The following is a 12500-nucleotide window of genomic DNA, read 5'->3' on the forward strand; positions in this document are numbered from 1 at the left end:
CAGATAGAGAGAGAGAGAGAGAGAGAGATACCACTTTAAACTTTACACTATTACCTAAGAATAAGTACTTCTCCAGTTCAGCTTCTACTTTTGTCTCCAAGAAGAAGAAGTTATTTTGACGGAGATTATAGATGTATAATAGCAGTGTGTTTGACTGATAAACCCTCTCACACAAACTTACTGTCCGTTTTTTTCCTGAATGGCATCAGTGCTGCTTTAGCCTGAAAGACAGACAGATGGTTTGGGATGAGTTGGACCGCAGAGTGAAGGAAAAGCAGTGGGAAGTCCTTCCAGACTGTTGGAAAAGCATTCCAGGTGAAGCTGGTTGAGAGAATACCAAGAGTGTGCAAAGCTGTCATCAAGGCATTCATATTAACAGTGAATGATAAAGATATGTACCTTCTGTATAACTGCCCAGTCTTCCAGGATATCAATGTCTCTCAACATGTAGACGATGAACGGGCCTGAGAGAGAGAGAGAGAGAGAGAGAGAGAGAGAGAGAGAGAGAGAGAGAGAGAGAGAGCGATAGATTAAAGACTACCAGAACCCACTGGATTCTCCAATTACATTGAATGAACTACAGGACAAAATACAAACCCTCCAACCCAAAAAGGCCTGTGTTGTTGATGGTATCCTTAATTAAATGATAAAATATACAGACCACAAATTCCAATTGGCTATACGTAAACTCTTTAACATCATCCTCAGCTATGGCATCTTCCCCAATATTTGGAACCAAGGACTGATCACCCCAATCCACAAAAGTGGAGACAAATTTGACCCCAATAACTACCGTGGGATATGAGTCAACAGCAACATTTGCATTATCATTAACAGCAGACTCGTACATTTCCTCAGTGAACCAATATCTAGAGTAAATGTCAAATTGTCTATTTACCAAAATACCGTACGACAGACCACGTAATCACCCTGCACACCCTAATTGACAACCAAACAAACCAAAACAAAGGCAAAGTCTTCTCATGCTTTGTTGATTTTTTTAAAAAGCCTTTGATTCATTTTGGCACGAGGGTCTGCTATACAAACTGATGGAAAGTGGTGTTGGAGGGAAAAACATACGACATTATAAAATCCATGTACACAAACAACAAGTGTGATGTTAAAATTGGCAAAAAACACACATTTCTTCACACAGGGTCGTGGAGTGAGACAGGGATGCAGCTTAAGCCCCACCCTTTTCAACATATATATCAACGAATTGGCGCGGGCACTAGAAAAGTCTGCAGCACCCGGCCTCACTAGAATCCGAAGTCAAATGTCTACTGTTTGCTGATGATCTGGTGCTTCTGTCACCAACCAAGGAGGGCCTACAGCAGCACCTAGATCTTATGCACAGATTCTGTCAGACCTGGGCTCTGACAGTAAATCTCACTGAGACCAAAATAATGGTGTTCCAAAAAAGGTCCAGTCGCCAGGACCACAAATACAAATTCCATCTAGACACCGTTGCCCTAGAGCACACAAAAAACTATACATACCTCGACCCAAACATCAGCACAACAATAAAATACTCCTAAAATGCTTGAATCCGCTATAGAACCATTGCCTTCTATGGTTGTGAGGTCTGGGGTCCGCTCACCAACCAGGAAGTCACAAAATGGGACAAACACCAAATTGAAGAACTGCATACAGAATTCAGGAAAAAACATCCTCATAAAACCCCAAATAATGCACACAGAGCAGAATTAGGACAATTCTCGCTCAAATCCAGAAAGTTTCATTTAACAACCACCTAAAAGGAAGCGATGCCTACACTTTCCATCACAAAGCCATTACCCACAGAGAGATGAACTTGGAGAAGATTCTAATTCCCTAAGATTCTATTCCCTAAGATTATATTCCCTAAGATTCTATTCCCTAATATTATATTCCCTAAGATTCTATTCCCTAAAATTCTATTCTCTAAGATTCTAATTCCCTAATATTATATTCCCTAAGATTATATTCCCTAAAATTCTATTCCCTAAAATTCTATTCTCTAAGATTCTAATTCCCTAATATTATATTCCCTAAGATTATATTCCCTAAAATTCTATTCCCTAAAATTCTAATTCCCTCAGATTCTATTCCCTAATATTATATTCCCTAAGATTATATTCCCTAAAATTCTAATTCCTTAAGATTCTAATTCCCTCAGATTCTATTCCCTAAGATTATATTCCCTAAAATTCTATTCCCTAAAATTCTATTCTCTAAGATTCTAATTCCCTAATATTATATTCCCTAAGATTATATTCCCTAAAATTCTATTCCCTAAAATTATATTCTCTAAGATTCTAATTCCCTAATATTATATTCCCTAAGATTATATTCCCTAAAATTCTATTCCCTAAAATTCTAATTCCCTCAGATTCTATTCCCTAATATTATATTCCCTAAGATTATATTCCCTAAAATTCTAATTCCTTAAGATTCTAATTCCCTCAGATTCTATTCCCTAATATTATATTCCCTAAAATTATATTCCCTAAGATTATATTCCCTAAGATTATATTCCCTAAAATTCTAATTCCTTAAAATTCTAATTCCCTCAGATTCTATTCCCTAATATTATATTCCCTAAGATTATATTCCCTAAAATTATATTCCCTAAGATTCTAATTCCTTAAGATTCTAATTCCCTAAGATTCTATTTCCCTCAGATTCTATTCCCTAATATTATATTCCCTAAAATTATATTCCCTAAGATTCTAATTCCTTAAGATTCTAATTCCCTAAGATTCTAATTCCCCCAGATTCTATTCCCTAATATTATATTCCCTAAGATTATATTCCCTAAGATTCTAATTCCTTAAAATTCTAATTTCCTCAGATTCTATTCCCTAATATTATATTCCCTAAGATTATATTCCCTAAAATTATATTCCCTAAAATTCTAATTCCTTAAGATTCTAATTCCCTAAGATTCTATTCCTTAAGATTCTATTCCCTAAGACTCTAATTCCTTAAAATTCTCATTCCCTCAGATTCTATTCCCTAATATTATATTCCCTAAAATTATATTCCCTAAGATTATATTCCCTAAGATTCTAATTCCTTAAGATTCTAATTCCCTAAGATTATATTCCTTAAGATTCTATTCCCTAAGATTCTAATTCCCTCAGATTCTATTCCCTAATATTATATTCCCTAAGATTATATTCCCTAAAATTCTAATTCCCTAAAATTCTAATCCCTAAGATTATATTCCCTAAACTAGCTGGCCATGGGGCTCTGTTAACCTGTAAAAGATTCCACTCTGCCAGCCGGTACGGGAACTCTGTTCACAAACACAAACAGACCCCACAAAGCCTCACCGTTGTTCCTGTACCCAAGAATGCAAAGGTTAACTGAACTAAATGAATATGTAGCACTCACTTCTGTCACCATGAAGTGCTTTGAGAGACTAGTCAAGGATCATATCACCTCCACCTTACCTGTCACCCTAGACCCACTACAAATGTGCATACTGCCCCAATAGATGCACAGACGATGCAATCGCCATCACACTGCACACTGCCCTATCCCACCTGGACAAGAGGAATACCTATGTAAGAATGCTGTTCATTGACTACAACTCAGCAAGGAAGAGTGGAGTAGTGAGGTGTAATATGTACATCATACAGGTGTTGAAGGAGGAGTGGAGTAGTGAGGAGGAATATGTACATCATACAGGTGTTGAAGGAGGAGTGGAGTAGTCAGGTGTAATATGTACATCATACAGGTGTTGAAGGAGGAGTGGAGTAGTGAGGTGGAATATGTACATCATACAGGTGTTGAAGGAGGAGTGGAGTAGTGAGGTGGAATATGTACATCATACAGGTGTTGAAGGAGGAGTGGAGTAGTGAGGAGGAATATGTACATCATACAGGTGTTGAAGGAGGAGTGGAGTAGTGAGGTGTAATATGTACATCATACAGGTGTTGAAGGATGAGTGGAGTAGTGAGGTGTAATATGTACATCATACAGGTGTTGAAGGAGGAGTGGAGTAGTGAGGTGGAATATGTACATCATACAGGTGTTGAAGGAGGAGTGGAGTAGTGAGGTGTAATATGTACATCATACAGGTGTTGAAGGTAGAGTGGAGTAGTGAGGAGGAATATGTACATCATACAGGTGTTGAAGGAGGAGTGGAGTAGTGAGGTGTAATATGTACATCATACAGGTGTTGAAGGAGGAGTGGAGTAGTGAGGTGTAATATGTACATCATACAGGTGTTGAAGGAGGAGTGGAGTAGTGAGGTGTAATATGTACATCATACAGGTGTTGAAGGAGGAGTGGAGTAGTGAGGTGTAATATGTACATCATACAGGTGTTGAAGGAGGAGTGGAGTAGTGAGGTGGAATATGTACATCATACAGGTGTTGAAGGAGGAGTGGAGTAGTGAGGTGTAATATGTACATCATACAGGTGTTGAAGGAGGAGTGGAGTAGTGAGGTGTAATATGTACATCATACAGGTGTTGAAGGAGGAGTGGAGTAGGGAGGTGGAATATGTACATCATACAGGTGTTGAAGGATGAGTGGAGTAGTGAGGTGTAATATGTACATCATACAGGTGTTGAAGGAGGAGTGGAGTAGTGAGGTGTAATATGTACATCATACAGGTGTTGAAGGAGGAGTGGAGTAGTCAGGTGTAATATGTACATCATACAGGTGTTGAAGGAGGAGTGGAGTAGTGAGGTGTAATATGTACATCATACAGGTGTTGAAGGAGGAGTGGAGTAGTGAGGTGGAATATGTACATCATACAGGTGTTGAAGGAGGAGTGGAGTAGTGAGGTGTAATATGTATATCATACAGGTGTTGAAGGTAGAGTGGAGTAGTGAGGTGTAATATGTACATCATACAGGTGTTGAAGGAGGAGTGGAGTAGTGAGGTGGAATATGTACATCATACAGGTGTTGAAGGAGGAGTGGAGTAGTGAGGTGTAATATGTACATCATACAGGTGTTGAAGGAGGAGTGGAGTAGTGAGGTGGAATATGTACATCATACAGGTGTTGGAGGAGTGGAGTAGTGAGGTGTATTATGTACATCATACAGGTGTTGAAGGTAGAGTGGAGTAGTAAGGTGTAATATGTACATCATACAGGTGTTGAAGGAAGAGTGGAGTAGTGAGGTGTAATATGTACATCATACAGGTGTTGAAGGAGGAGTGGAGTAGTGAGGTGTAATATGTACATCATACAGGTGTTGAAGGAGGAGTGGAGTAGTGAGGTGGAATATGTACATCATACAGGTGTTGAAGGAGGAGTGGAGTAGTGAGGTGTAATATGTACATCATACAGGTGTTGAAGGAAGAGTGGAGTAGTGAGGTGGAATATGTACATCATACAGGTGTTGAAGGTAGAGTGGAGTAGTGAGGTGGAATATGTACATCATACAGGTGTTGAAGGTAGAGTGGAGTAGTGAGGTGTAATATGTACATCATACAGGTGTTGAAGGTAGAGTGGAGTAGTGAGGTGGAATATGTACATCATACAGGTGTTGAAGGAGGAGTGGAGTAGTGAGGTGTAATATGTATATCATACAGGTGTTGAAGGAGGAGTGGAGTAGTGAGGTGGAATATGTACATCATACAGGTGTTGAAGGTAGAGTGGAGTAGTGAGGTGTAATATGTACATCATACAGGTGTTGAAGGTAGAGTGGAGTAGTGAGGTGTAATATGTACATCATACAGGTGTTGAAGGTAGAGTGGAGTAGTGAGGTGGAATATGTACATCATACAGGTGTTGAAGGTAGAGTGGAGTAGTGAGGTGTAATATGTACATCATACAGGTGTTGAAGGTAGAGTGGAGTAGTGAGGTGGAATATGTACATCATACAGGTGTTGAAGGAGGAGTGGAGTAGTGAGGTGGAATATGTACATCATACAGGTGTTGAAGGAGGAGTGGAGTAGTGAGGTGTAATATGTACATCATACAGGTGTTGAAGGAGGAGTGGAGTAGTGAGGTGGAATATGTACATCATACAGGTGTTGAAGGAGGAGTGGAGTAGTGAGGCGGAATATGTACATCATACAGGTGTTGAAGGAGGAGTGGAGTAGTGAGGCGGAATATGTACATCATACAGGTGTTGAAGGAGGAGTGGAGTAGTGAGGTGTAATATGTACATCATACAGGTGTTGAAGGAGGAGTGGAGTAGTGAGGTGGAATATGTACATCATACAGGTGTTGAAGGAGGAGTGGAGTAGTGAGGTGGAATATGTACATCATACAGGTGTTGAAGGAGGAGTGGAGTAGTGAGGTGGAATATGTACATCATACAGGTGTTGAAGGAGGAGTGGAGTAGTGAGGTGTAATATGTACATCATACAGGTGTTGAAGGAGGAGTGGAGTAGTGAGGTGGAATATGTACATCATACAGGTGTTGAAGGAGGAGTGGAGTAGTGAGGCGGAATATGTACATCATACAGGTGTTGAAGGAGGAGTGGAGTAGTGAGGCGGAATATGTACATCATACAGGTGTTGAAGGAGGAGTGGAGTAGTGAGGCGGAATATGTACATCATACAGGTGTTGAAGGAGGAGTGGAGTAGTGAGGCGGAATATGTACATCATACAGGTGTTGAAGGAGGAGTGGAGTAGTGAGGTGGAATATGTACATCATACAGGTGTTGAAGGAGGAGTGGAGTAGTGAGGTGGAATATGTACATCATACAGGTGTTGAAGGAGGAGTGGAGTAGTGAGGCGGAATATGTACATCATACAGGTGTTGAAGGAGGAGTGGAGTAGTGAGGTGGAATATGTACATCATACAGGTGTTGAAGGAGGAGTGGAGTAGTGAGGCGGAATATGTACATCATACAGGTGTTGAAGGAGGAGTGGAGTAGTGAGGTGGAATATGTACATCATACAGGTGTTGAAGGAGGAGTGGAGTAGTGAGGCGGAATATGTACATCATACAGGTGTTGAAGGAGGAGTGGAGTAGTGAGGTGGAATATGTACATCATACAGGTGTTGAAGGAGGAGTGGAGTAGTGAGGTGGAATATGTACATCATACAGGTGTTGAAGGAGGAGTGGAGTAGTGAGGTGGAATATGTACATCATACAGGTGTTGAAGGAGGAGTGGAGTAGTGAGGTGGAATATGTACATCATACAGGTGTTGAAGGAGGAGTGGAGTAGTGAGGTGTAATATGTACATCATACAGGTGTTGAAGGAGGAGTGGAGTAGTGAGGTGTAATATGTACATCATACAGGTGTTGAAGGAGGAGTGGAGTAGTGAGGTGTAATATGTACATCATACAGGTGTTGAAGGAGGAGTGGAGTAGTGAGGTGTAATATGTACATCATACAGGTGTTGAAGGTAGAGTGGAGTAGTGAGGTGTAATATGTACATCATACAGGTGTTGAAGGAGGAGTGGAGTAGTGAGGTGTATTATGTACATCATACAGGTGTTGAAGGAGGAGTGGAGTAGTGAGGTGTAATATGTACATCATACAGGTGTTGAAGGAGGAGTGGAGTAGTGAGGTGGAATATGTACATCATACAGGTGTTGAAGGTAGAGTGGAGTAGTGAGGTGTAATATGTACATCATACAGGTGTTGAAGGAGGAGTGGAGTAGTGAGGTGTATTATGTACATCATACAGGTGTTGAAGGAGGAGTGGAGTAGTGAGGTGGAATATGTACATCATACAGGTGTTGAAGGTAGAGTGGAGTAGTGAGGTGTAATATGTACATCATACAGGTGTTGAAGGAGGAGTGGAGTAGTGAGGTGTAATATGTACATCATACAGGTGTTGAAGGAGGAGTGGAGTAGTGAGGTGTAATATGTATATCATACAGGTGTTGAAGGAGGAGTGGAGTAGTGAGGTGTAATATGTACATCATACAGGTGTTGAAGGAGGAGTGGAGTAGTGAGGAGGAATATGTACATCATACAGGTGTTGAAGGAGGAGTGGAGTAGTAAGGTGGAATATGTATATCATACAGGTGTTGAAGGAAGAGTGGAGTAGTGAGGTGTAATATGTACATCATACAGGTGTTGAAGGAGGAGTGGAGTAGTAAGGTGGAATATGTACATCATACAGGTGTTGAAGGAGGAGTGGAGTAGTGAGGTGGAATATGTACATCATACAGGTGTTGAAGGTAGAGTGGAGTAGTGAGGTGGAATATGTATATCATACAGGTGTTGAAGAAGGAGTGTAGTGAGGTGGAATATGTATATCATACAGGTGTTGAAGAAGGAGTGTAGTGAGGTGTAATATGTACATCATACAGGTGTTGAAGGTAGAGTGGAGTAGTGAGGTGGAATATGTACATCATACAGGTGTTGAAGGTAGAGTGGAGTAGTGAGGTGGAATATGTACATCATACAGGTGTTGAAGGTAGAGTGGAGTAGTGAGGTGGAATATGTATATCATACAGGTGTTGAAGAAGGAGTGTAGTGAGGTGGAATATGTACATCATACAGGTGTTGAAGGTAGAGTGGAGTAGTGAGGTGGAATATGTACATCATACAGGTGTTGAAGGTAGAGTGGAGTAGTGAGGTGGAATATGTACATCATACAGGTGTTGAAGGAGGAGTGGAGTAGTGAGGTGGAATATGTACATCATACAGGTGTTGAAGGAGGAGTGGAGTAGTGAGGTGGAATATGTATATCATACAGGTGTTGAAGGAGGAGTGGAGTAGTGAGGTGGAATATGTACATCATACAGGTGTTGAAGGTAGAGTGGAGTAGTGAGGTGGAATATGTATATCATACAGGTGTTGAAGAAGGAGTGTAGTGAGGTGGAATATGTACATCATACAGGTGTTGAAGGTAGAGTGGAGTAGTGAGGTGGAATATGTACATCATACAGGTGTTGAAGGTAGAGTGGAGTAGTGAGGTGGAATATGTACATCATACAGGTGTTGAAGGAGGAGTGGAGTAGTGAGGTGGAATATGTACATCATACAGGTGTTGAAGGAGGAGTGGAGTAGTGAGGTGGAATATGTACATCATACAGGTGTTGAAGGAGGAGTGGAGTAGTGAGGTGGAATATGTACATCATACAGGTGTTGAAGGAGGAGTGGAGTAGTGAGGTGGAATATGGAGGAAGAGAGATACATATTACCAGACACTAGAAGGTTTAGAGAGATAAATATTACCAGACACTAGGGCTTTCTTCTTCTTCTCCGGACCGGACAAACTACTCCTTTTACACTTCCTCCCCTTTACCCCATCACTCCACCACTCTGAGAGAGAGCGAGAGAGAGAGAGAGAGAGAGAGAGAGAGAGAGAGAGAGATAGAAAGTTAGAGAAAGAGAGTGAGAGGAAGAGACAGAAAAAGAGTTAGAGAAAGCAAGAGAGAGTTAGGGAGAGAGTTAGAGAAAGATAGAGAGAGAGAGCGAGAGAGAGAAAGAGAGAGAGGGAGTTAGAGAGCGTTAGGGAGAGAGAGAGAGTTAGAGAAAGAGAGAGAGTGCGAGAGAGAGAGAGAGAGAGCGAGAGAGAGAAAGAGAGAGAGAAAGAGAGTTAGAGAAAGAGAGTGAGAGCGAGAGAGAGAAAGAGAGAGAGAGTTAGGGAGAGAGAGAGTTAGAGAAAGATAGAGAGAGGGAGAGAGTTAGAGAGAGAGGGAGAGAGAGAGAGAGAGAAAGAGAGAGAGTTAGAGAAAGAGGGTGAGTGCGAGAGAGAGAAAGAGAGAGAGAGTTAGAGAAAGCGACAGAGAGTTAGGGAGAGAGAGAGAGAAAATGAGAGAAAGATAAAGAGAGCGAGAGAGAGGGAGAGAGTTAGAGAAAGATAGAGAGCGCGAGAGAGAGAGAGAGAGCGAGATTCATTCCTGAAATAAAAACATGTACTGTAGGTGACATTGGTGTCTTCAGTTCATAGGTTCAAGGTTAGTCATTACGTGGGCTCTGATGTGCATCCGTCTGTGTACCTGAGGTGAGGTCACCACTCTGACTATCCTCCTCCAGCCGTCTGATCTTGTCCAGCAGTTCTGTCTTCATAGCATCGAACAACAAGTTTCTCTCGCTCTCCAGATGTTGTCGAGCTCCCTGTAGATCACACTCATACTTGTGTTTGACCATCTGCAGACACAGGTCTCTGTACACACCTGGAGAGAGAGAAACATGAAAAAAACATGAAAAAATATTTTATTCAAATCAATAAAAAAAAATTAAAACAATTGTTCTTTGTGTTTTTGACGAATACCAGAAAATGTATGAATTTTGACAGGTGAAATTTTAAGTAAAGAAATGCTGTTATAATTGCATTTTGAGCCACGCTGTTTAATATTGCATTTAATTTCACCTTTATTTAACTAGGCAAGTCAGTTAAGAACAAATTCCTACTTACAGTGACGGCCTACCCCGGCCAAACCCTCCCCTAACCAGGACGACAGTAGTAGTAGTAGTAGTAGTAGTGGTAGTAGTACTAGTAGTCGTGGTAGTAGTAGTGGTAGTAGTAGTGGTAGTAGTAGTAGTTGTGGTAGTAGTGGTAGTAGCAGTAGTAGTAGTAGTAGTAGTGGTAGTAGTACTAGTAGTCGTGGTAGTAGTACTAGTAGTCGTGGTAGTAGTAGTGGTAGTAGTAGTGGTAGTAGTACTAGTAGTCGTGGTAGTAGTAGTGGTAGTAGTAGTGGTAGTAGTAGTAGTTGTGGTAGTAGTGGTAGTAGCAGTAGTAGTAGTAGTAGTAGTAGCAGTAGTAGTAGTAGTAGCAGTAGTAGTAGTAGTAGTAGTAGTAGTAGCAGTAGTAGTAGTAGTAGTGGTAGTAGCTGTAGTAGTAGTAGTAGTAGTGGTAGTAGTAGTAGTGGTAGTAGTACTAGTAGTCGTGGTAGTGGTAGTAGTAGTGGTAGTAGTAGTAGTGGTAGTAGTGGTAGTAGTAGTGGTAGTAGTAGTGGTAGTAGTAGTAGTTGTGGTAGTAGTGGTAGTAGCAGTAGTAGTAGTAGTAGTAGTGGTAGTAGTACTAGTAGTCGTGGTAGTAGTACTAGTAGTCGTGGTAGTAGTAGTGGTAGTAGTAGTGGTAGTAGTACTAGTAGTCGTGGTAGTAGTAGTGGTAGTAGTAGTGGTAGTAGTAGTAGTTGTGGTAGTAGTGGTAGTAGCAGTAGTAGTAGTAGTAGTAGTAGCAGTAGTAGTAGTAGTAGCAGTAGTAGTAGTAGTAGTAGTAGTAGTAGCAGTAGTAGTAGTAGTAGTGGTAGTAGCTGTAGTAGTAGTAGTAGTAGTGGTAGTAGTAGTAGTGGTAGTAGTACTAGTAGGCGTGGTAGTGGTAGTAGTAGTGGTAGTAGTAGTAGTGGTAGTAGTGGTAGTAGTAGTGGTAGTAGTAGTAGTTGTGGTAGTAGTGGTAGTAGCAGTAGTAGTAGTAGTAGTAGTGGTAGTAGTAGTCGTAGTAGTAGTAGTGGTAGTAGAAGTAGTAGTTGTAGTAGTAGTAGTAGTGGTAGTAGTAGTGGTAGTAGTAGTAGTGGAAGTAGTAGTAGTAGTAGTGGTAGTAGTGGTAGTAGTAGTAGTAGTGGTAGTAGTAGTGGTAGTAGTAGCAGTAGTTGTAGTAGTAGTAGTAGCAGTAGTAGTAGTAGTAGTAGTAGTGGTAGTAGTAGTAGTGGTAGTAGCAGTAGTAGTAGTAGTAGTAGTAGTAGTAGTAGTAGTAGTAGTGGTAGTAGCTGTAGTAGTAGTAGTAGTAGTGGTAGTAGTAGTAGTAGTAGTCGTGGTAGTAGTCGTAGTAGCAGTAGTAGTGGTAGTAGTAGTGTAGTAGTAGTAGTAGTAGTAGTGGTAGTAGTAGTGGTAGTAGTAGTAGTGGAAGTAGTAGTAGTAGTAGTAGTGGTAGTAGTGGTAGTAGTAGTGGTAGTAGTAGTGGTAGTAGCAGTAGTGGTAGAAGCAGTAGTAGTAGTAGTAGTAGTAGTAGTAGTAGTAGTAGTAGTAGTGGTAGTAGCTGTAGTAGTAGTAGTAGTAGTAGTGGTAGTAGCAGTAGTTGTAGTAGTAGTAGTAGCAGTAGTAGTAGTGGTAGTAGCAGTAGTGGTAGTAGCAGTAGTAGTAGTAGTAGTAGTGGTAGTAGCTGTAGTAGTAGTAGTAGTAGTGGTAGTAGTAGTAGTGGTAGTAGTACTAGTAGTCGTGGTAGTGGTAGTAGTAGTGGTAGTAGTAGTGGTAGTGGTAGTAGTAGTGGTAGTAGTAGTAGTTGTGGTAGTAGTGGTAGTAGCAGTAGTAGTAGTAGTAGTAGTGGTAGTAGTAGTATCAGTAGTAGTAGTAGTAGTAGTAGTAGTAGTAGTAGTAGTAGTGGTAGTGGTAGTAGCAGTAGTAGTAGTAGTAGTAGTAGTAGTAGTAGTAGTAGTAGTAGTAGTAGTAGTAGTGGCAGTAGCTGTAGTAGTAGTAGTAGTAGTAGTGGTAGTAGTGGTAGTAGCAGTAGTAGTAGTAGTAGTAGTAGTAGTAGCTGTAGTAGTAGTAGTAGTAGTGGTAGTAGTAGTAGTAGTAGTAGTAGTGGTAGTAGTAGTGTAGTAGTAGTAGTAGTAGTAGTGGTAGTAGTAGTGGTAGTAGTAGTAGTGGAAGTAGTAGTAGTAGTAGTAGTAGTGGTAGTAGTGGTAGTAGTAGTGGT

The 12500-nt window shown here is 40.8% G+C and overlaps 1 protein-coding gene across 7 annotated transcripts in view; it reads right to left on the minus strand.

Annotated features, from left to right (window-relative positions):
- The window catches only part of LOC110510457 (breast cancer metastasis-suppressor 1 homolog), a 21499-nt gene that overhangs the window by 3718 nt on the left and 5281 nt on the right, over window positions 1-12500 (minus strand). For 3 of the 7 annotated variants that reach the window (XM_090213328.1, XM_036958330.2, XM_090213326.1), the window contains 4 exons: window positions 9862-10038; window positions 9095-9181; window positions 400-464; window positions 182-221 (listed from right to left, as the gene is read on the minus strand). In XM_090213328.1, the coding sequence (XP_090069454.1) occupies window positions 182-221; window positions 400-464; window positions 9095-9181; window positions 9862-10038 (369 nt within the window). Of the gene's footprint in view, window positions 1-181; window positions 322-399; window positions 465-9094; window positions 9182-9861; window positions 10039-12500 lie in introns of all 7 variants that reach the window. The other 4 variants (XM_090213327.1, XM_090213324.1, XM_090213325.1 and 1 more) reach the window with 2 other exon arrangements.

Source organism: Oncorhynchus mykiss, chromosome 21 (assembly GCF_057628025.1).
Source record: "Oncorhynchus mykiss isolate SJ-2025 chromosome 21, ASM5762802v1, whole genome shotgun sequence".
In the NCBI taxonomy this organism is placed as follows: domain Eukaryota; kingdom Metazoa; phylum Chordata; class Actinopteri; order Salmoniformes; family Salmonidae; genus Oncorhynchus; species Oncorhynchus mykiss.